The following is a 24,665-nucleotide window of genomic DNA, read 5'->3' on the forward strand; positions in this document are numbered from 1 at the left end:
TGCCGACGGCGATCACATCGACCTTGGACCCATTCCCGACGCGCATCGTCACCTCGTCCTTGGCCAGTCTCCGCTTATTCCGCATTTCCTGCTTTGAGTTGCAAATGTGAGCAACAACACCAGTATCAAATACCCAGGAGCTACTACGAGCGTTGGTAAGGTACACATCAATAACATGTATATCACATATACCTTTAACGTTGTCGGCCTTCTTGTCCGCTAAGTATTTGGGGCAGTTCCGCTTCTAGTGACCTTTTCCCTTGCAATAGAAGCACTCAGTCTCAGGCTTGGGTCCATTCTTTTTCTTCTTCCCGGCATCTGGCTTACCGGGCGCGCCAACGACTTTGCCGTCTTTCTTGAAGTTCTTCTTACCCTTGCCCTTCTTGAAACTAGTGGTCTTGTTGACCATCAACACTTGATGCTCTGTCTTGATTTCTACTTCTGCAGACTTGAGCATCGAGTACAACTCGGGAATGGTCTTCTCCATCCCTTGCATGTTGTAGTTCAGCACAAAACATTTGTAGCTTGGTGGGAGAGAGTGGAGGATTCTGTCAATTATAGCATCATCCGGAAGTTCGACTCCAAGTGAAGTCAGACGACCGTGTAACCCAGACATTTTGAGTATGTGCTCACTGACAGAACTGTTCTCCTCCATCTTACAACTAAAGAACTTGTCGGAGACTTCACATCTCTCGACACGGGCATGAGCTTGAAAAACTAGCTTCAGCTCTTGGAACATCTCATATGCACCGTGTTGCTGAAAACGCCTTTGGAGCCCCGTTTCCAAACTATATAACATACCACACCAAACCAGAAAGTAGTCATCACTCCGCGTTTGCCAGACGTTCAGAATGTCCTGGGATGCTGCGGGAGCGGGAGGGTCACCCAGCGGCGCATCAAGGACATAAGCCTTTTTAGCTGCTTCAAGGATGAGCTTCGAGTTGGGAACCCAGTCCGCATAGTTGCTACCATCATCTTTCAGCTTGTTTTTCTCTAAGAATGCGTTGAAATTGAGGTTGACGTTGGCCATCTACAATATTTGTAAAGACAACTTTTAGACTAAGTTCATGACAATTAAGTTCATTTAATCAAATTAAGTATGAACTCCCACTTAAATCGACATCCCTCTAGTCATCTAAGTGATACATGATCCATGTTGACTAACCCGTGTCCGATCATCACGTGAGACGGACTAGTCACCATGGTGAGCAACTTCATGCAGATCATATTCAACCATACGACTCATGTTCGACCTTTCGGTCTCTTGTATCCGAGGTCATGTCTGTCCATGCTAAGCTCGTTGAGTCAACCTAGGTGTTTCGCGTGTGTAAATCTGGCTTACACCCGTTGTATGCGAACGTTAGAATCTATCACACCCGATCATCACGTGGTACTTCGAGACAACGATCCTTCGCAATGGTGCACACTTAGGGGAATACGTTCTCGAAATTTTAAGAGGGATCATCTTATTATGCTACCGTCGTTCTAAGCAATAAGATGAAAAACATGATAAACATCACAATGCAATCATATAGTGACATGATATGGCCATTATCATCTTTGCTCTTTCGATCTCCATCTTCAGGCACTGCATGATCATCATTGTCACCGGCGTGACACCATGATCTCCATCATCGTGTCTCCGTGAAGTCGTCACGCCAACTACTACTATAGCTAACCGTTAGCAATGAAGTAAAAGTAGTAAGCACATGGCGTTGCATCTCATACAATAAACTAAGACAACTCCTATGGCTCCTGCGGGTTGTCATACTCATCGACATGCAAGTCATGAAACCTATTACAATAACATGATCATCTCATACATCATACATGCAACCTCACAACTTTGTCCATATCACATCACATGTCAAACCCTGCAAAAACAAGTTAGACGTCCTCTAATTGTTGTTGCAAGCTTTACGTGGCTGATTTGGGTTTCTAGCAAGAACACTTTCTTACCTACGTGACAGCCACAATGATGATATGCCAAAGCTATTTACCCTTCATAAGGACCCTTTTCATCAAATCCAATCCGACTAGAGTAGGAGAGACAGACACCCGCTAACCACCTTTATGCACGCTATGCATGTCTGTCGGTGGAACCAGTCTCACGTAAGCGTACATGTAATGTCGGTCTGGGCCGCTTCATCCCACAATACCGCTGGAAAATAATAAGACTAGTAGCGGCAAGCAATTGAAAAATCATCGCCCACAACCTTTTGTGTTCTACTCGTGCATAGAATCTACGCATAGAAAACCTGGCTCAGATGCCACTGTTGGGTAACGTAGCATAAATTCAAAAAATTTCCTACGCATATTCAGATCTTCCTATGAAGAGACCAACAATGAGAGAGGGGTGAGTGCAACTTCATACCTTTGAAGATCGCTAAGAGGAAGCGTTGCTAGAACGCGGTTGATGGAGTCGTACTCACGGCGATTCAGATCGCTGTGTGATTCCGATCTAGTGCCGAACCACGGCACCTCCGCGTTCAACACACGTGCAGCCCGGTGACGTCTCCTGCACCTTGATCCAGCAAGGAGGAGGGAGAGATTGGGGAAGATCTCCGGCAGCACGACGGCGTGGTGTCGATGGAGAGACGAGGTCTCCCGGCAGGGCTTCGCTAAGCACCGTGGGAGAGGAGGAAGAAGGGGGGCAGGGCTGCACCGAGGGAGATGGAAAACCGTGTGTAAAACAGCCCCAAAACCCCCACTATATATAGGAGGAGGGGAGGGGGTGCACCCCTAGGGTTCCCACCCTAGGTGGTGCGGCAGCCCCCCCATATGGGAGGTGCGGCGGCCAGGGCAGGGGGAGGGGGTGGCGCACCCCTAGGTGGGCCTTAGGCCCACCAGCGCCTAGGGTTTCCCCCCTCTCCACCTCCTGCGCCTTGGGCCTCCTTGTGGAAGGCGCACCAGCCCACTTTGGGCTGGTTGCCCTCCCTCTTTTGGCCCATGCTACCTCTTGGGGCTGGTGGCCCCTCCCGGTGGACCCCCGGGACTATTTTCGGTGGTCCCGGTACATTACCGGTGAGGCCCGAAACATTTCCGGTGTCCAAAACCATCCATCCTATATATCAATCTTTACCTCCGGACCATTCCGGAGCTCTTCGTGACGTCCGGCATCTCATTCCGGAGCTAAGTTGTAGAACTTTTCAAACTCCTCAGGATCGTGCAAAGCAAGCGCTAACTGCAAGTCCTCCTTCAAGCCACCCCTGAACTGGTAGATCTTGCTCTTCTGATCCGGGACATCCTGCAGCGCGTAACGGGCCAGCTCGTGGAACTCGACATTGTACTTGTACACAGAATTGCTGCCCTGCTTCAAACGCCTGAACTTCTCGCGCATCTCCTCCACAAAACTGGAAGGGATGTAGTGGGACCTGAAGTCATGACAGAACTCGTCCCAAGACATCACCCTGTCGCCTCTGGAGTCCTTAAGCTGCTGCCACCAAATAGAAGCCTGTCCCTTCAACTGAAACATTGCAAACTTGACATAGTCCTCCGGATGCACATTGCTACACTCGAAATGCTTGTTCATATCACGGATCCATTCTTCCGCATCAAACGGGTGGTCGCAAGAAGTGAACGTCTTAGGCTGGTTTGACAGGAACTGACTCAGATTGGCGAAGTGATTGCCACCCTGCTGGAAATTGCCCTGCTGATGATTGGCTTTCTCCTGGATCAACTGCAACAGCATCTGAGTGTTTGCATTAGTAGCTGCCATCATCGCCTGCCAGGCCTCTGCAGGAGGAGGCGGCGGCGGCGGAGGAGGAGGAGGTGGAGGCGGCATATCCTCACGCGGTGGGGTCTGACGAGTCGGTGGAGCCATCCTGAAGACGTACAACATATTAGTCCACAGAATAATTGAAGATATTGCTGAATCAAAAGACAGAATATCTGAACAGAATTTAGCATTGCACTCGAACAATTATATCAAGAGTGCATCCTCAAAGTAACAGACGACAAAATCACGATAAGGACCACTGCAAACAAGTGTGAGCTAGAACCGCTCGGAACAAACATATGATCGAGATTTCCCAAACATCAATCAAGCGTCTGTAGGAAGATAGTCCTATAAGATACTACTAGATATCCTACCTATGAATTCCCGAAATAACTGGTCATGCAATCAGGTACACGGATACAAGGAGTATTTCACACAACTCCTAAACTAACCCGTCACCTATATCACATCCTTCAACACACAACTAGCATCTCGGACCTTCATCTACAACAGATCCTCGTGATCACAACGATACCAAGTGTGGTAGTACCCCCGAACAATCTACACCAGTACTGGGGACATCGGGGTTATCTCACCACTACCAGTATTGAAGCAATAACGAACACCCTCCGTTCTTAGATACTCAGAAATCTGAATGATGGCGATGTGCGCGATAATCCCTGGAGCTCAACTCCCCTGATACTTAGAGCAGATAGGAGGCACCAGGACAGGATTCCTTCACATCGAAATCATATAGATTTCAAAAATACCCGCGTGATCCTAAAAAAATTTTGAGCGAGAAAAGGAGTAGAGTTAAAGATTTCCTAAGACGGGAACCTCACCAGAGCATGGAAGTGGAGAAAAAAGAATCCTACTCTTCGATATAACTAAGACACAAAACATTTTTCTAGACTTGACTCGGCCAAATACGATCACACAAAGGCTCCTATGGTCGTAAGGCTCTGATTACCAACTTGCAACGTCCAAGATGCGGTCCTTTCCGATCTGGGGGTCGAGGCCCCCAAATAGGAAAGAAGCGCATCTAAGCGTTTCGCAAGCAAGTAACATAGCACAAATAATAATAAAAGTAGACAATTCGGGATTCAACTATCTTCTCATTAATAACTCAGAGTACATCACAGATACAATCAAGGTAGTTCCGCTACGGACTACAAAACATGAAAATGCTATGCTACCCTGCCTGCAGGCCCACGATCACGACCACGCCTCAGTCCTCTGGATAGTTCACGTAGAGGCGGTCTGTCTCCTCGTCGTACTGCCACGCCAGCTGGGTGCCGTCGGGATCATCTGTCTCTGGGGTACCTGTACCTGTTGGGAGTTTTGGAGGAATCCGTGAGTCACGGGGACTCAGCAATCTAAGACCTTGGTGCCATAACTAGTCATGTTATTAGGTAGGGTAAGGGTGAAGTGTATAAGGGTGCATCATCCTAAGCTTGATTAAGTGGCTAACTTACGCAAAGTAATTGTGAAGGTGGTCTACACTAGCGGTCGGGATTACTTGATCACTATGTGATCCTGAACACCTACCTACGACATTCATAACCCCACCGTGTTCCCGATCGAAGAGAGATCTTCGAGGGGACAGTCACGGTTATGCACACAGTTGGCAATTTTATTAGCTTATGTTTAAGTTCTCTAATACCGGATGTTAACAAAATATTCCAAGTTGCCACATAACCGCGGGCACGGCTTTCCGAAAGATTAAACCCTGCAGGGGTGCTCCAACTAGTCCATCACAAACGTACACAGGCTGCAAAGGCATCCTCTATCACGAATCTCGTGATCTCGTCGGATTCCTTAGAGGAAAACCTCAACTCTGGGGGAAACCAAAGCTTCACTGGGATTCCTATACGCAAGATATACCGCTAAGGTAAGACAAGGCTAGCAGGACCTCCCGACGTGTCGACGACCCTGATAAGAGCCGCGTATCTCAGTCTCAGGACATGCCGGATGAGCGATGGTTACCACGCCAAAACACCGAGTTGCCCCGGGGAGCGTAATAAGCTGCTCTGGGTTGGACCAACACTCATGAGGAGCACTGGCCCGGGTTGTTGATTAAAGTCCTCGGGGTAGCTACTCCCTATGCAGATTATTATTAAGTGATTAGCAAATTAACACCAATGTTGGGTCCTGCCGGACAAGCCTTAGCACTACGCGATTTATCAAGGGGGTCCCCATAACAACCCCGAACGTGTTAGGAGCGATCATTATGGAATCAAACACTGGTAACCGGTAACTAAGGCGGCAATAACGGAACAAAGCACCCGGCAAAAGGCTAGGCCTCCCATCATTTACCAAGTATATAGGTGCATTAATTAAATAACAGAATTTAAGATAATGATATCAAGCTCATGTTATCACATGAGTCAAAGCACCTGCAACTAGCAACACTAACATTAGTAGCTGAGCAAGCCTACTTAGCCATCCAAGTTTTGCTAGGAAGGGGAACAGTGTTTGGGCTCATGGCATATGAAGAGGCAATTTAATTTCAGTGGTAGGCAGCGAGCAATATGACAAGGAAACGAAACTAGCATAACAAGTCTAGAGATGGAATCAAGGTCATATCATCTTGCCTGTGATATCCTCAGCTTGGAATGGTTCTGGTTCGTCCTGCACGTACTCTCCTGACTCCACGTATTCGTTCTCTGATCCCGGTGCTACCTAACATAAGAATAACAACTAATGAACAACAGCACCACAATATGCAACAATCACATGATGCATGAGATAAAAAATGAGCATGCACCACTATTTCTATCACTAGAACAAGCAAAAGAAACTACTACAAGTTTCTGGACGGAACTGTACACTAAGCTATTTTGACATGCATGAGGATGGCATGAACAGATGCGGCTCGTCAAAACGATGCAAAACCATATAAAGACCATTGCAAACGGAGCTACGGTTCAACGGGAATCAACGAAACAAGATATGAAGCTCTACGTGGAAGAATCAACACCACACACTCAATTGGCACAAATCTGGTATTCCCAGGTTGCCAAGACATATAACAACCCAACATGAATGGATTGGAGCAAGGAAGAACACCACACCATCAACTAAGCACACACATTGATCAAAATGACTATACTACATAATCTGCCATAATCTGCATCTTAGCTCTTTGGGAGCTACATGCAACATAGCTACAAACCTCCAAACATGACAAATAATATATGTGGCTGTAGCCAACCAAGAACACTACCAACACCAGCAAGAATCACAGCAAAAGGAATTAAACTCTAGAAGATACAAGGCCACAAACTTTCCCAAAACCAACCGATCTCAGGGACTTAGTGAAAATTCCTGCACCTGACGTTCTGTCTTTGTTCTGAAGCTTTTTGACAGCAATCAAAACACAACCTACTGGACTCCAAATGATATGAAATTTGACAGGGAGCTTCACAAACATATCAGGTACAAAATCCTAGCACTGAACTAAGGCTAGTTCTCAACACAATGACCAGCACATCCTCATCTATAGGAGAACAAAATGTTTCCAGAATTCCCAGACTTGGTGAAATTCCAGATTTCACTAGGCTGGACTTTTTCAACCACATGCCCACTTTGTCTAGGCATAGTTTGCATGCAAATAACACCAAGTGATAAATGACACCACTATGGTGTAGAGCAAAACCCCTACTTCTATCACACAAAAACACATGCCCTTGGGCTCCACCTATTCCATGGAAACCAACTTGCAACAAATCTGAATATGTCCACTCCATAAAGTATCCCAATGGCAAAACTAACTTCACCACTGGATTCCTTGGGAGTTTCTACCCTAAAATAATATATAAAATGTGGGCACCTACTTGGAACAAGTGACCACAAATTAAGGGAGAGGGAAGTACTCCAAATCATGCCTAGGGAATGGGCATCATTTCATGTAGTTCCTACTAAAACAACAACTACAAAGGTTGAGCTCATGTGCACAATGACAAAGTGACATGGGGGTTTGAACCCCATGTTTGTGTCATGCACATCAACTTCACAACCCCTACTATTAAGCTTCTCACACAAATATCATGCCATGCCCTCTCACATATGGACATGTGGAGGTGCAAGGCTTGCTTGCAAAGGTGGAATGCTACTCACACACACATCTACTCCACATCACCCACAAGCACATCATGCTCTAGATCAACACACATACCTACACATGCTAAACATTGCTTGCATCACATGGCAACCATACACACATCATAACCCCCATAAGATGCACTTACACATGAAACTCTAGTGCATCACACACAACAAAATGCTATGCTTGCAAGCTCAAGATTATACTAGCACATGCACCTACATGCACTCCCTCTAGAGCACACACAAACATCTACTTACACACACACACACCCATATATGCTCTCAAATATATGCATGTTTACCTGCACAAGTTATATCTACCATGCACATAACTATAACAAGGGGTAAAACCTACTGGTGTTCACATTTTTGGCAACACAACCTTGCTGCCCAAGCATCACAATTTACTAGCAAGGCAAAACAGCAAAAGGCAAAAACAATAGCAAGAAAATAAAAAGAGGATGCCCTGGGAATCGAACCCAGGACCTACTGGTCTACCACACCACCACACAACCACTGGGCTAACACCTGCCTCTCGATAGAACATAGGGCTTATACAGGATAAGCCATCCCCTGCTGCTACTGCTGCACGAAAGAAAATAGACAGACAACAAAAGGGTTGAGGGGGGACTCGAACCCGCAACCTCACGAGAACAAACACGAGGCTCCAACCACTGCGCTATGAACTGAAGTCTGCTAACTAGGGGAACTGTATCAAGAAAACCCGTGCCTTCAGACTACTCTGCACACGCACGCACGCCGGCGACAGGGAGGCGACAGTGCACTTCTCTGCTACTGCTGCTACGTGACAGGGAGGCCGACGCCTGCTGCTGCTGCACGCCTGCTATCGGAGGTCTATCACGTACTGCTACTACTCGACGGCTACGCGGGGAGGGAGCCCTGCTACTCTGCAACGCCGAGACCACCACATCATCAACTACTCGATCTGTTGTTGCCGCTGCTCGGCAGAGACTCACGACACGGAAGAACGGCGTGCCCTACTACTTCAGCTGCTATCACGAGGGGGAAGGACGCACCTCTCTGCGCAACAACCACAACGCTCGTCTACACGCACTGCACCACAACCGAGAACCTCTACTGCTCGCGATCTGCCACCACAGAGAAGTATGCGCACACGCTCTCGCCGGATTCGAGACGGAACCGAGGAGGAGAAGGAAAGGGAGGTTGCTCCTCACCTTGGGGAAGGAGGAACAGGTCCCGGACGGAGGAGGAGGGCCCTGCCGGAGATGACGAAGAAGCTGGAGGCGCCCTGTTGCAGATCCGAAGCAGGGGAGGAAGTCCACCGAGTTCGCGGCGAAGACGTGGTCGGGGCCGTCGGTGCAGTCGTTCCCCGAGGCTGCTAGCGCCGGGAATGGAGCGCGGGCACCTTCCCCGAGCCCCCGGACATGGCGGACGGCGTCGGAGACGACGACGATGGCGGGGTAACGCGGCGAGGAGCTACTCTTCTCGGGATCCCTAACCTACAGAACCTTACCGTGGGGAAGAAGAGAAGGGGATGGGGAGAAGATGGTGGCGGCGGCAGGAGGGATGGAGAGGAACCCTAGGCGATGGGGGGGGGCACGGACGCCCAAGTTTTATGGGCCCCTCGACGTCTGTGCCAGACGACGCTACTCTCTCTCTCTCACACAGATACTGACGGAAGAAGGTGCGCGGGGGGGGGGGGGGGGGGGGGGAACGGCGTCAGGTGGGAGAAGGAGGAGCGAGCTAGGCTGTCGCAGGGGAAACAGGGAGGAGAGGATGGGCCTCGGGAGGGAGAAGTGGCCCATCTGGCGCGTGGTAAGAGAAAGACTCCTGGTTTTTTTTTCCATTTTAAAAACAACACCAGCAAACTATGGCAACAAAAATTAAAATAGAAATACCCCTGGTCATAAGGAATTATGACCTATTTGAAATAAGTAGAAAAGAAATATTTGGAGCAATTTGATTAAATACAAAACAGCAATTTATTTACTGTTTTGGATTTATTGGCACCCTTTAAAAATAAGAAACAAAATAGCAAAACACATCTTGGCATCCTCCACAAAATACACTAATACATGGGCATTTTTTTAAAAGAGGGAAGGGAGAAGAGAATCTTGACCTAGGAGAAATAGAGAGGAGGGGAAGAGATGGTTTTAAAACCTAAGCATATACTATCACAAGCACACCCCACATAAACCATACACCACAAGCACATCATCACAAGGCATCACAAGGTGCAACCACAAGAGTACCACCACCACATGATATGCTTAGATCATAAGGCAACAACACAAGGCAAGGGCATGCAATGATATGCTATGCATGCATGCAAGGAAAGGAAGGGAAAAACAAGGGACACCACATGAGGTCATGGCACAATTGTTATCATCAATACACTGACAAGGTGGTCCCACATTCAACAGGTTCCAAATAAGGCAAGGTTTACATCTGGGGCACTACATATACCTTGTTCAATCTCGTTACCGGTAAGTCTCTTTACTCGTTCCGTAGCACGTCATCGTGTGACTAACTCCTTAGTCACATTGAGTGCAAAACGGATGCCCTTGGCAAGCTTGGATTCTCCTCTTATCAGAAATGCACCGCCGCCATTCGCATGCTTGCATATGAAATTCGAGGCGATCTTGTGGATGAGTACGTGCGCATGAGTGAGTCCACATGTCTGCTGTCAATGTACACCTTCTGCAAGGCCGTGGTAGCGGTGTTTGGCCCCGAGTACTTGAGGCAGCCAAATGCCACTGACACAGTAAGGCTGTTGGCGATCACGCTGATAGAGGCTTTTCAGGCATGCTTGGCAGCATAGATTTTATGCACCGGGAATGGAAGAACTGTACATTTGCTTGGCAGGGCGAGTACAAGGGGCATGTGAAGGCGTGCAATGTCATATTAGAAGTGGTGGCTTCACACGATCTTTGTATATGGCACTCTTTCTTCGGCATGGCCAGTTCTCACGATGGTATCAACGTGTTGCTGCGTTCCCTAGTCTTCGCTAGGCTTGCAGAAGGCCACTCCCACCTGACAACTTTGAGATCAATGGCCACCACTATAACAAGGGATACTACCTGGCTGATGGTATATATACTCAGTGGCTAACTTTTGTGAAGACAACCTCAAACCCCCAAGGAGAGAAGAGAAAGAGATTTGCCCAAATGCAAGAGAGTGCTAGAAAGGATGTGAAGCATGCTTTTGGTGTACTTCAATCCTAATGGGGTATTGTTCAAAACCCTGCATTGATATGGGATGAAGGAAAGCTTTGGGAGGTGATGAATGCTTGTGTGATCATGCACAACATGATCGTCGAGGACAAGCGTGATGACTTCATTTTCGACCGAGGATTTGATTTTCAAGGTAACAATGTTGAGCCCATGCACTAAGAACCGGCCGCGTTTGAGCAGTTTACCCGATTCCATCGTGAAATCCGTGATTGGCACACTCATTTGCAGTTTCAAAATGACTTCGTTAAGCACATGTGGGGTCACATTGGAAACCAATAGATGTATTGGTTAATTATCTTTATTCAGGGCAATTTTGATTTGATTGTAAAACTATTTTATTCGAGACAATTTCAATTGGGTTGTAAAACTATTTTTTAGAGACAATTGATATTTGGACACTTTATTATTTTTCCATTGGCCATACACCGATGTGCACAGATATATACTCTAGCGATCCATCTCCCTTCATTTTCGCATTGACAAATTAATTTTGTTCATGGTTCTTTCTGCGCGTGGCTCATCTCTACTAATAAAAGCACGAGAGGGCAGATCCAACTCGCAATCTGGAGCGTCTAATCACATCATCAACGATCTATATACGCTGTTAACGAAACTAGCGAGATTTCTTTAGTGCTAATTGCCCACCCACGTCTAAAAACCCGTTAACCCTCGATCCCTCGCTCGCACGCTGGCACCGGCTCCCCCCACTCGGTACGCTCGCCGCGCCGCTCGACGCTCCTCACGCCGCTCGACGCGACCCCTCCCGCCGCTCGCCGCTCGCCGCGCCTCCTCCTCGTGTCGCTCGCCGCGCCTCCTCCTCCCGCCTCTGGTCGCGCCTCCTCCTCGCGCCGCTGGCCGCGCCTCCTCCTCCCGCCGCTGGTCGCGCCTCCTTCTCGTGCCGCTCGCCGCGCCTCCTCCTCCCCCGCTCGCCGCGACCCCTCCTCCCCCGCTCTCCGCGACCCCTCCCCCCGCTCCCCGCGACCCCTCCCCCCTCGCCCCTCCCGCCGCTGGCCGCCGCTACCCCTCCCCCCGCTCTCTCAATGGACCTCCTCCCGCCGCTCAACGGACCTCCTCCTCCACCCTAAACGAAGGGACAACAACGACGGCGGTTCCAGACCAGACGGCGTCGCGGTCAGGTATGCCCTGCTCCCTCTCCCCTATCCCTTTCTCTTTCCCTCCCTTCCTTTCTCTGATTCGGTAATGATTCGCGGTCAAGGAAGCAATCAATCATGCAGTGTGTTCTAAACAAATGATTCGGTAATTCTATTTGAGAAGTTAAGTTGGAATCCATTATTGACAATTTTGTTTTAGGATTATAATAATCATGCGAGCTGGGGGACGGCGACGGGAGGCCGGTGGAGGGGGAGGAACAGGAGGAGGCCTGGGCCGGTGGCGGGGGCGGAGAGGTCGGGAAGTTACAAAACTGACTAAGAAACTATCTGATTTTGTACTAGCATGTTGTGCGAAGAAATTATTTTGCCATCGGGTTTGTTACCTTTAGGTGGGTATAACTTTTAGTGTTGTGATGAACTGTTCAATTATTCTAACTGAACTGATGAGCATGTCTTGCATTAGTAAATCACTAGAATGCCGTTCCTATTTAGAATTAAGATGGTACTGATTTTGTTTATGTATGGTTTACTTTTCTTTCTTCCAGCTTGAGAAGGTGATCGAAGCAGAAAAGGAAGCTGCACGCCAGTTGGTTCAACAGAAGAAGAAAGACAGAGCTTGGATTGCACCGAAGAAGAAGAAATCCCAGGAAGAGCTCCTGAAACAAGTTGATACATGGCAAATGAATGTCGAACAACAGGTTAGTAGTTTATTGGATAGATTCTGGCTCCTAATGAATTCCAAGTTCATGTATAGGACAGAAGATCTGTATTTATGCTTTACATCATTCAATCTGACCAGAACTGAGTCTCTTTAGTTTTGATCTATAATTTGACAGTCTATTTGTGTTCTCTTGTTGAAGCTGGCAGATATTGAACTAGCAAGTAAGCAAAAGGCTGTATTGGAAAGCCTAAAGAATGGAAATGCTGCCCTTAAGTCTATACAGAGTGAGATTAACATCGATGATGTCCAAAAGTTAATGGATGACACAACTGAGGCCAAGGCTTATCAGGATGTAAGTTCAATAAACTTTTCCAGTCCACTGGTTACTACCTATATTTGTAATGCTTTTATCCATTTGAGATTCTTCCATCTTGTTTGAAGTTATTCATATGCCTTTCTTACAATCTCTTTAGCTGACGCTTAACACATTAAGTGGCACCTTGGATCTCTGTAAAAGCTGTTTTCATCTATTTGTGTTGAACTAATTAGACCATGCACATCATGTGGGCTATGTGATAGTTGCCTAAAAATCATTACTGATTTCGTTCTTACACCATTTAAATATATATAATTAGCTCTGTAGTGTGCAACTTAAAACATGAACAGATCTACAAAGTATGATGCTTCTGACCTTGTGACTTATACAAGTAGCTAATACAAGAATCAATTTATCATCTGTTATATTGTATTATTGATGTCTTTGTACTTATAATCAATTCCCATAATTAAAATTTGTTTCATCTGATTTTGACGAGCACCATGCTATTTCTATTGGTAGAGTTACTAGGTGAGTGCCCGTGCATTGCAATGGGACCTGGAAGTTTTCATGTTTACAATATAGTGGAGTGGATTAAACTAAGAAAACCTACTATTTTGTTTACCATAGTTGTCCTCATACCATACACGACACCTGCCGTCTAGCTTACATGAAAATCCGTTAACATTAAATTTGGTTAAGTATATTGGAAGATGGTGAACTAAATTAAAATAGTTTTTTGTTAAATCATCAGAAGAATCCAACTATTTCACTTGGGTATGGTCATGTCAAATTTAGTTTAGAAGAAATTATCCGAAGAACCCCTTTAGGAGCACTCAAAAAGACATAATACTAGCAGCTTCTCCTACTGTTTTCCCAAAAAAGAATTACTTAAAACACACAACCCATTTTCTTCATGAGAGCTTTGGTATCAAACTGCCAACCAGGTTCTGAAGAAACATGTTATAAAATTCCCACGTGTTGTCTGCACATGTGAAATCAAAAGAGAAGAGGTACATGATGTTTACTCGATGTATGCCATGAGAATAATAGAATAATAGGAGGGATAGATATTAGGAGCGGAGATCAAAGACAGGTAGCAAGATCATGTGGCCGTCCATCCGTCGAGATAGGAAATTGACCAAGATTTTGTTTAAATGTGAGATGGAAGGCAATTATAGCGTCGAGATCAATATTGTAATAGCATGTTTGTTTTCCCTTCATTAAGGACCCAACTACACTAACTGAAAACAAAACCTCATTCACGTTAGACAATAGACAAGTTCAGGAGCATCACCATAAGCAGCCCTAGCAGCAGCGGATAAAGAATTGAACACACCTCAAACATTTTTTTAGAAAAGGAGGATGACCCCCAGCCTCTGCATCTGGGAGATGCATGCGACCATTTTATTGATTATTCTCGAGGACCTTACAAATCAGTACAACAATATGTCTGAATCCACCATTTTGGCAACATCCGCCGCTACTCCTATCCATATGATGAAGGGGTGCAAGCTGGACCAAATACCCAGACCTCTCACCTAAGCCTAACATCTAAAGCCGGAGACCCTGACCGAGCCACATACCGGGTCCGGGGCACAAACCGGTCCAACGCACTCACATGCGTCGTCGCCGCCATCTTCCACTGGTCCATCTTCAGATCAGATTGAGGTACCAGCCTTGGTAGGTGCCTCCACCATCGACGCCACCATGATGCCAAACAACGACCTTCACCTATGCGAGTCCATCTCCAAGCAACGGATGGAGATCCATGCTAGGATAGGGCCGCACCACCGCCGTCGCCCACCACCCACAAGCGCCACCTAGCCCAAGGTTTCCAAAGCGGCGCCTTCAAGAAGGGAACGGCGCCGTGAGCGCCGCCGCCGCCCAACAAAGTTAATGCTTTCGCCAGGGAGACCTAGGGGAAGGGGAAGTAAGGGGATCAGTCCATACCGACGCCTCCAAGGAGGGGAATGGCGCCCTCAGGCGTCGCTATCGACGCGGCCGGCCATGACCGACTAGAGATTTCGCCCGAACTAGATCCCCGCCACCAGCAGCACCTCCTGAACAAAACCGACGACCCAAGGAATCACGGCCCGACCAGGCTGGCCCGCACGCCGAACAGGGAAGGATGGAAGGTTCCAGATCGCGCGCACCGACCACCGCAAAAGCCGTCGCCGGACGCCAACGACCACCGGATCCCGCCGTCCGCACGGCCGAGACGTCAGATCCACCGCCCGCGCGGCTGCTAGCTTGTCGTGCCTCGTCAATGGAGTCGCCGCTCCAGATCCAGGGCTCCCCACATAGAGGCAGGGTAGCCTAGGTCCCGCCGCCACCATCCTTGGCGCCTCGGGCTTGCCCGACTGCTGCCTCAGGCGGCGGCGAGGAAGGGAGGTGGAGGGGGAGGCGGCTAGGGTTGGGAGGGAGGGAGAGGCGGCTAGGGTTGGGAGGGAGGGGAAGGCCACGCCTCAGGTCCTCAAACATGAGACAGGATGTCGCTGCCCCAGCTGCTCAAGCTCCCTTGTGGCTTGTTTTGTTGTGCGTGTGGCATGGCAGCGGCAAACGGGAGGCAGCGGCCTCCAGCGTACCGCCTCATCCGCCTTACGACGTAGTTGGGTCCTTAATTAAGGGAAATCAAACATACAATGTCCATGCAAGAGGTGCCTGTACACTTGCGTGCTCGAGCCAACGATGTCCAAGGGTGGCGACCGACTTCGTTCCGGTGCGAGGTGGCGGTGCTATGTGCTGGGCGACGGTGTGGCATAGAGAGGCATGATGGCGTTGATGGAGGAAATCATGGATGGAACGATATGTACAGAACGATCTGCCTGTGATCTGGTTTCCAAGTTTTTTCTGTTGCGGGGCAAAATCGGGTGGGGTAGTGGGGAGGGGCCAGGAAAACCAATAATGCTAAACTTACGGACACATTTTACAGAGTTTTACGGACTGGGAACTATGTGTTTTTCTAATTGGCCCTCCCCCTGAATTTCACGGTGAGGCTGTGCGCCTTAATCAATTCTGGCCAATCAATGTTAAGCACCCTGTAATCCCCCGTAAAAGTCCGTACGTCTAGCAAAGTCCCCAGAAAAACCGGCGAGCATTGCGTGGATGAAAACCAACATGGGACGTAGACTCGACGAAGCGAAGCAAAACGTGGGATGGAGGCATGACGAAGTGGAGTGAAACGGGAACACTGTATTACTTGAACCCAGTTCTCGTCACTTCTTGTGACCTCACCATCTGCAAACTTTTTTACTTAGCTCATTAATGACAATGCATGTAACCTTTTTTACTTTGCTTATCAACTGATATTGATTGCAGGAAATAAATGCCGCTCTGGGTGAACAATTATCTGCTGAGGATGAGGAGGCTGTCATGGCTGAATTCGACAACTTGGAAGCTGAGGTTTTTCCCTAAAAGCTTCAAACAGTTGTCCGCTTTTTGTTTTAAGAAAAATACCAACATAATAAACTTCGAGTTCTGAGTTTAAATGAAGATTTGTTTCTGTGCTAAATTTTTGTTGTCGCCCGTTCTTTTCAGCTTGCACTTGAGTCTCTGCCGGATGCTCCCGCTACTGAAGTACAACCTGAAAAGAAACCTAAAGCAACGGCTTACACTGAAGCTCCAGCTAAAGACATTGATGATGTTATTGAGCTTCCTGATGTACCTACTAAAGCACCAGAGAGGCCTGAAGCTACAGAAAAAACAAAAGGTTTTTGATCTCATGTTGCTTCATTTTTAGAGTTTAGCCTGTTTCATTTGCATGTAATAATTTTTATGGTATATTGATGATGTGTTTTGAATTGACAGTCTTGGAAGAGCCACTACCTGCATAGCTGGTGGAGCTGAGCTGAACAGGGAACTCCAAGTCCTGCAGTTTGCAGGAGCTGTAAAATATCTGCCATTTGATTGTATTACTTAATTCTGTCATTTCATAAGTTTCATTGTGTAGAGACTCTGAAATGCTGTTCTCAGTTATCAATTAACGCGATGATGGTCTGCCTATTGTACATTTAGTAGTCTCAGCATCAATTATGGTGTCAAATGTCTGTTGTTTCTTGATTGTCGTTTGTAGAGTAATTTGCTCTTGCAGCATGCTACAAGCAGATCCCCGTTGTCTCCTCTGGACAGCTACAATTAAATTATGTTAACTGGGATTCTATTTCATTGGTTGGATGTTAACGACTACTTGGCTGCTTTTCACTAAGGTATGTAACAGTTACATTTCATGCTCTCAGGGTACATCATTTTTTGATTTGACACACGCTCTTCCAGATTTCTGCCGCTATACATAACAGTTTGGTGCAGGCATTTTTGTAGTTGCTGGGTTCACTGTTGCTCCTTCTGGCCAAGTCTGTGCTGTAGATGCTGCTGTTGGTGGTTATCTTGCTGTTAAAATGGTCTGTGGTGATTGATGCTGAAAAACGGTTGCATTGCTGGAGGCATCATCTCATGTGGCCGTTGGCACCCACTTGTATGATGCAGTAGATAATTAATATACTATGGATGATAGATTACATATACCATGTTTCACACATATTTTGCAGGTGGATTAAAAAATTGCACTGGATATTCTTGGCTGAAGTGCGGTGATGTGGTTCATAACACTATATTCGTGGACAGTTAATTATTTTCCCTTTGTATCTATGAAATGAACTTCCTTGTAGCGGCAAACTGAAAAGAATGATGTTATGCCAGAGTTATATAAGAATGCTCAACTACTGTATTAGGAATAACTGATTATTTTCTGATTGGATGTGGCATTGACAGGTTTCCAGCATGTTCTTCCGTGTGATTGTCTTGTGGTCTTCCATTTGGCACTGGCGGGTGAACATGTTGACATGTTAGGACCACAGAAGCCTTCTGTTTATTCGGTGCTGAAAGGACGCATGCATCCCTAGATAGCATGCCTTGATTTTTGCTTTGTGCATTTTAGTATTTTGATGTGTATACTGTGACTTGTCTCTGCTATAAAGACCGACCTCCTAATTTGTCCAACCTCCACGTGCAGTGTATTTTGCTAGGAGCCGTTCCTTTCCCAAGTGATGTTCCACGTTTGAAGCAACTTGGAGTTCACGGAGTTGTAACATTGAATGAGCCTTATGAGACTCTGGTGCCAATGTCCTTGTACCAGGTAAATTTTACATTAGTTGATTCCATTGTTGTGTGATTTTATTTGCATTTTGAATTTGAATTAATAAGTGCAATTCCATCCATATTGTGGTTGATTTGCAGGCATCCCCCATCATTCTACTGTTTTTTTCTTCAGTTATAGCAAAACAAATATGTACTGATGAGTAACACACCTTCTTTTTCCAGGCCCATGGGATTGATCACCTTGTGATTGCCACAAGAGACTACCGCTTCGCACCATCCCTTGAAGATATTTGTCAAGCCATCGATTTTATTCACCGTAAGTTCATGCCATTTCTTAGACGCAAATGATAAATCATTAGAACTACATATCAGTTCTCCTGGTGTTATGGAGTGTTTTTCTCCCGCAATAAGAATAGTTTGAAAAACACTCTTATATTGTGGGAGGGAGGGATTAGATGATAACTTGCGGTCAACTTTGTAAAGAACCAAGTATTGTGTGCATTGTCTGTTAGGTTGTCAGTATCCGATGGAGTAGGTATAACAATATATATGTTGCAAAACTATCTTTTAATGCAAACTTCCTTCCCAACAGCAGGATGAAGAATTTGTCTATTGTCGCTGTGGGGAGGGTAGTTAACTGCAAATAGGTTTTTTCTGTCAAAAAATGGCACAAATTTCTTTACCAAATTCCAATTTAGGCGAACGTATCTTAGCCTGGGGCCTTCCTTGTGCAGTTATTGCCATCTTCATGCCCCATAAGTTGCTTCTACCATGCATGGAAGACAAAGACGCCACCGACAGCCCCATAAGTTGCTTCTGTCATGCTTGGAAGACAAAGACGCCACCGACAGCAGCGACGCACATAGTGAGGTCATTGCATGGCAGGATTTTGCTTTGAGTTGCTTCGAGGCATCCAATGTCGGTGTTTTCCGACTTCATTGCCCTGTTTTTTTAGTGACAATCTAAACATATGTAGTTGATTTACATTATTTGATCGCCCTGTAATATTTTCTGTCATGGTTACTACGAGCTTGAATATAGAATAAGCAGCATATCTATTTAATATATGCATTAAAATTTTGTGCATTAGTTTGTACCTGATTTTCATAGGTGCATGTGATTATTCAGGTCAGATTGTCCATGTGTTCTGTTTGCCACCAAAGTTAGATGCCTCTCCTCATTTTCAGATTATGATTTGAAGTCTTGTTTGAATAGTCCTATTTGTATTTCATGGATTGTATATGTATATGATGTTAAAAGCAGATGTAACCTCATTTATTTTTACATTAATATCAAATGCCTCTTGGCAAACACCTAGCATTTGGTCTCTTGAATGCATTTCTTGGTTTTTGAAAGGAATGTTAAGATTCTTATGTTCAATTATAATTTATCTCCGAAAGCTCATTCTAGAATAGTTTTATATAGGTTCCCATTTATGCAAATTTATTATAAATTATACTAGGACAGGGATTTTAAATTTTGGATCCTTTGAGCATACTCACATTTATATTTGATGATGAACATGTGCGTTGCACGTGCATTGTTACTAGTGGAGACAAGTACAGTAAACAAGAAAACTGTCCGCTACTTAAAAAATGACCCTTAAAATAATTCATAAAAGTTGTTAAAAAATATCTATAACTAATGAGAAGAAAATGCAAGTTTAAGAATGAAGAAAATAAAAAAGGTATTAAAATTAATTTGTAGTGCCCCGGCTCAAAGAACCGGATTACCAGTGTTTCCAGCTCATAAATCATGTCTTCTGGAAACACTCAACAACTTGGAACATAACTGAAATGACTTTATTGGTAGCATACGGTTACAAGTACATATCTTACAAAGATAGCGAGGCCAAAAGCACCCTTGGTGCTGCAACAGTATCTACATTATTTATGAAACATAGCGGGGCCTCGAGACTACTAAGTACTTCTATGGCGGAGCGGAACATAGCGGCAACTCCATCCACAGGGACACTGCTATGGACACTTCCTAGTAAGAACCATCAGGACCTCTGTCCTCGGCTTCTCCTCCATCGGGCATGATACGCCAGGTGAGTACTTGGAATGTACTCGCAAGCTCACAACAACCAAGTAATGCAACAAACAATAGCATGACAATCAATATAGCAAATTATTAAGTAACATTACTAGTTATACCAGTCATCGACTTACTCATATCTAGGTTGCCTCACAACACCCAGGATACTCATCGAGCATCTCCAATCACTTGAAGAGTTCTTCCATCATTACTAACACTGATATGCTTGACCATCTACTGAGGTCTGGTCGGGTTGTCCAATACCGTGGACACGGCTATTCCAATAGGTTTGATACTCTGCAAAGGTTGCACACTTTACCCACATCATGGAGCACCGACCTCGTGATCTCAATCGGGTGGACCAGCATTGCTCCAAAGAAACCTGCCTGACCCGTGACTCTCCCATCGTACCACCGACAATCATCCTCCCCTAGAGTCCTGCCCTGGGTGGCCCTGTGTCCTCATGACACCTGCCACCGTCGTGGCCAAACTAAATTGTCCCAATCGGCGACGGGCCCAAACAACTCAATTGGGCTCACAGGGTTATCACCACCTACCTGATCGGGGTAGCACACGTACATAACCCTCCCTCTTTGGAGGTACCGGTGAAAGGTCACGCGATCAGCTCAAGTCATGGTCGCACCATACCGACAAAATGTGGTTGCACGGTTAAGCCCGGATAGGTGACTCTAGATCAACCACTAAGTTATTTCAACATAGTGGTTTATAGCAATGAGCAATTATTTATATTAATTAATTTACGAGCATAATGCATGAAAATATTCTATGCTATGAAAATACTACATCACATGGGTATCATGGCTTGCCTTGATCAGTTGGGTTGTTCAAACACTCCTGGTCTTCAAATTCACCAAGATTTCCTTTTGAAATATTTTGGAGTTGCAAAAAGAAAATGTCACCTAATACCTTTTTATTAACTAGAAATTCTGTGAGTATAGGAAAAATACCAAAGTTTACCAGAAATTAGAGGGGCTGAGTACCAACTCAATGCAAAAAGAATCAATTGATTTGGACTTAGGAATAAAAAGTTATAAAGGTTCAAAGTTACTAGTCAAATCTGAAATATAAATCAAAAATGCTAAAACCTGGCAGGGGCCACGTCGAAGGCGTAAAGTGGAGGAGGCGCCTCCAATTACCGCTTCGGGCGCGGGCTCCAGACACTGGCAGGTGGGGCGTGCCCTTTTGAAAAAGAGAGAGAGAAGGGAGACAGAGAAGGGCGGCTCACCGGCGGCGCTCACCGACGATAGGGACGGCGGCGGGGATGGGAGATGACGGGAATGGCTCGGGCTCTCGACGGCAATTCCCCATGTACCCATAGCTCCTCCAGAGGTGGACGGACGACGTCACCCCTTCCTCTCTGGCGGTTGGATGGTACGGTGGTCGTCGACGGCGACGATTACGGCAAAGAGTGTGCTCACCGATAGCTCAAGGAGGACCAGGGAGACCAGGGGATCTCGCTGGTGGCCTCGGATTCGGCTAGGGAAGGGCGGAGGTGGCTGGCAACAGAGGTGATTTGGCGGCGGAGCCTTTCGCCGGAGCTGAGGGAGACAAGCTCCCGACTCTTGCTGGGGGTCTTAATGACTAATTAAGGGGTGGAGGGGTGGGGCGATGGGCTAGGAGGGTTCGGGAAGCGCCTTATATTGGCCAGCGACAAGCGCTGCCGAGCTCTCCCGAAGCGGCGAGGCTCGGGCTTGCCACTGGAGCAAGGACGGCGAGCTGGCCATCATGGTGCGGGGGTGAAGTGATGGAGGAGGGCAGCGGAGCGACGGGACGGGTTCGGAGCCATTAATGGCTTGCAGACGATCAGAGTGGCCGAAGCCCATTGTGCTGCCCATGGTGGAGATTGGCTGGGAGCGGCGGCGACCATCTCCGGCAAGCTAGAGGCTTCGGGAGGTGCCACGCTGCTGCCAGGGACGATGTCGACACCAAGGGACAAGGGGGGACAATGAGGGACGGCTCGGGCGAGCACACCCGACACCGACACCGCACAAAGCGCGTTGTGGCATGCCAGCACCGTGATCACCACGGGTGTGGCTACCATGAGGCCACGCAAGCCTGCGCACCATGTCCACAGGGTAGTCCTTCGACCATCTGGCCTCCATGTGCCACTGGCTCGACTAGGCGCCCTCTGGTTTGATGGATTTTATCAGCAACATGTTCTGCCAGCAAACTTGAGGAGGTTCTAGAGCTAAAATAAGATAGAGCTGGGGCTTGATGAAATGACTGGGGTTATCAGCATTGGAAAGACCACAAACGGGCAAAGTTTGAAAGGGTTTGAAGAACATTAGAAGATAGTTCCTTTGAAAACCATCTTTCTGGTCCAGAATGGAAATGAGCTTGAGGCACTCACATACATGTTCTGCTGAGGGTGAAACTTTGTGGAGGAGTGTTATTTGGTAGTGCACCCATGTACCAAAAATTTATAGATCATTTGTGCATCCCTAGCTAGCACTTCCTTCACAAAGGTTCAGATTCAACAAAAACTTAACAAAGTTCTCCTGCTCAAAATTTGTACTGGACCATCTGATGTTTTTGCACTGGGTCATGTGCTCTCACCCATGCTCCTGAATGTCTTTGACTTGTTTCTCAGCCTCCAGCATCAAGTCCGTGCCAAAGATGCGACTATCTCCCATCTGGGACCAGTTTAATGGGGTGCAACACTTTCGTCCATATAGTTCCTCAAATGGTGACATCTTGAGACTTGTCTGATAGCTATTGTTGTAGGAGAATTCTGCATAGGGTAGGCTATCTTCCCATTTGGGTCCATGGGTGAGAGCACATGACCGAAGCATAGCCTCCAATATCTGATTCACTCTTTTTGTCTGTCCATCAGTCTGCGGATGGTATGCTGTGTTGTACTTTAGCATGGTTCCCAAAGCTTGATGTAGTCATAGCCAGAATGCCATGGTGAATAGGAAGCCTCTGTCTGAGGTGATGGACTTGGGTACTCCATGAAGGCTGACTATCCGGGACATGTAAAGTTGTGCCAACTGATTGGCGTTGAAAGTGGTCTTTACCGGAATAAAGTGGGCTACTTTCGTGAGCATATGCACAATGACCCGGATAGCATCATTGCCCCTCGTTGACTTGGGTAGTCCGATAATGAAGTCCATGCATATGTCGTCCCACTTCCATTGGGGAACCGTTAAAGGTTGTAGTAACCCAGCGGACTTTTGGTGTTCCGCCTTAACCTTGTTGCATATGTCACAACAGGCGACATAATAGGCTATATCCCTTTGCATTCCTGACCACCAAAATGTCTCTCTCAGATCCTGGTACATCTTTGTACCTGCTGGATGGATGGAATATGCGGAATCATGAGCTTCGTTGAGTATTTGCTGTCTCAGGCCATTCTGGTCGGGGACGCATATTCGTTTCTCGAACCATAAGATGCCTTGGTCATCCACTCGGAAAGATTTGTCCTTACCTTTCGGAATCGACTCCTTGATCTTCTTGATTCCTTCATCTGACTCTTGGGCCTTCTTGATTTCTTCCATGAGAGTGGGGGTGATTTCCAGCGTATCCGAAGTAGTTGGACCGCATAACACCATGTTGAGGCTAGCGAATTCTTCTTGTAACCTTGGATGCATGTTCCCCATTAATGCATTTACCGTGACCGACTTTCTACTGAGAGCGTCTACGACCACATTGGCTTTTCCCGGATGATAATTGATTCCAAGGTCATAGTCCTTGACTAGTTAAATCCATCACCGTTGCCTGAGATTCAGATCAGGCTGGGTGAAAATATACTTGAGACTTTTGTGGTCCGTGTATATTTTGCACCGTTGTCCAATAAGGTAATGCCTCCAAATTTTCAAGGCGTGAACCACGGCTGCTAGTTCCAAGTCTTGCATGGGGTAGTTCTCTTCATGCAGTTGTAGCTACCGGGATGCGTATGCTACAACCCTTCCTTCCTGCATCAGCATGCAGCCGATTACTCATCGGGAAGCATCACACTAAATATCAAAACTCTTGTGGATGTCTCGAAGGACTAGGATAGGTGTTGTCGTTAGCCTTGTCTTTAGTTCCAAAAAACTGTTGTCACATTTTGTCATCCAGACAAATCTCCAATTCTTCTTGAGCAATTCCGTCAGTGGCTTAGCTATCTTGGAGAAGCCCTCTATGAACCGACGGTAGTAGCCTGCCTATCCGAGGAAGCTACAGACTTCGGTCACCGAGACTGGTGTCTTCCAGTTTAATACTGCCGTTACTTTGCTAGGATCAACGGCCACTCCTTGTTCAGACAGAATGTGTCCCAGAAATCCAACTTATTTTAGCCAAAATTTGCACTTATTGAACTTGGCATACAATTGATGGGATCTCAGTCTTTCCAAGACAACACGGAGGTGTCGCTTGTGCTCTTCTTCATTCTTGGAATATA

General features: G+C 46.7%; 1 protein-coding gene across 1 annotated transcript; it reads left to right on the forward strand.

Moving 5' to 3' along the window:
* The first annotated feature begins 12,673 nt into the window (after positions 1-12,673).
* On the forward strand, positions 12,674-17,294 carry LOC123426000 (vacuolar protein sorting-associated protein 20 homolog 2-like). Its single transcript, XM_045109778.1, has 5 exons — positions 12,674-12,850; positions 13,013-13,165; positions 16,451-16,534; positions 16,670-16,841; positions 16,940-17,294. Exons 1-5 carry the CDS (start codon positions 12,674-12,676, stop codon positions 16,963-16,965), a joined length of 612 nt encoding a protein of 203 aa, XP_044965713.1. The 3' UTR covers positions 16,966-17,294.
* Positions 17,295-24,665: the final 7,371 nt, after the last annotated feature.

This window comes from Hordeum vulgare, chromosome 2H, assembly GCF_904849725.1.
Source record: "Hordeum vulgare subsp. vulgare chromosome 2H, MorexV3_pseudomolecules_assembly, whole genome shotgun sequence".
NCBI classification, from domain to species: Eukaryota; Viridiplantae; Streptophyta; class Magnoliopsida; order Poales; family Poaceae; genus Hordeum; species Hordeum vulgare.

Bases quoted from the DNA above. Each gene is read 5' to 3' on its own strand.
- LOC123426000 (XM_045109778.1), top strand. From the start codon at position 12,674: ATGGTTTACTTTTCTTTCTTCCAGCTTGAGAAGGTGATCGAAGCAGAA. The intron at 12,851-13,012 runs GTTAGTAGTTTA...CTCTTGTTGAAG, and splicing joins AAATGAATGTCGAACAACAG to CTGGCAGATATTGAACTAGC. The intron at 16,842-16,939 runs GTTTTTGATCTC...TTGAATTGACAG, and splicing joins AGCTACAGAAAAAACAAAAG to TCTTGGAAGAGCCACTACCT.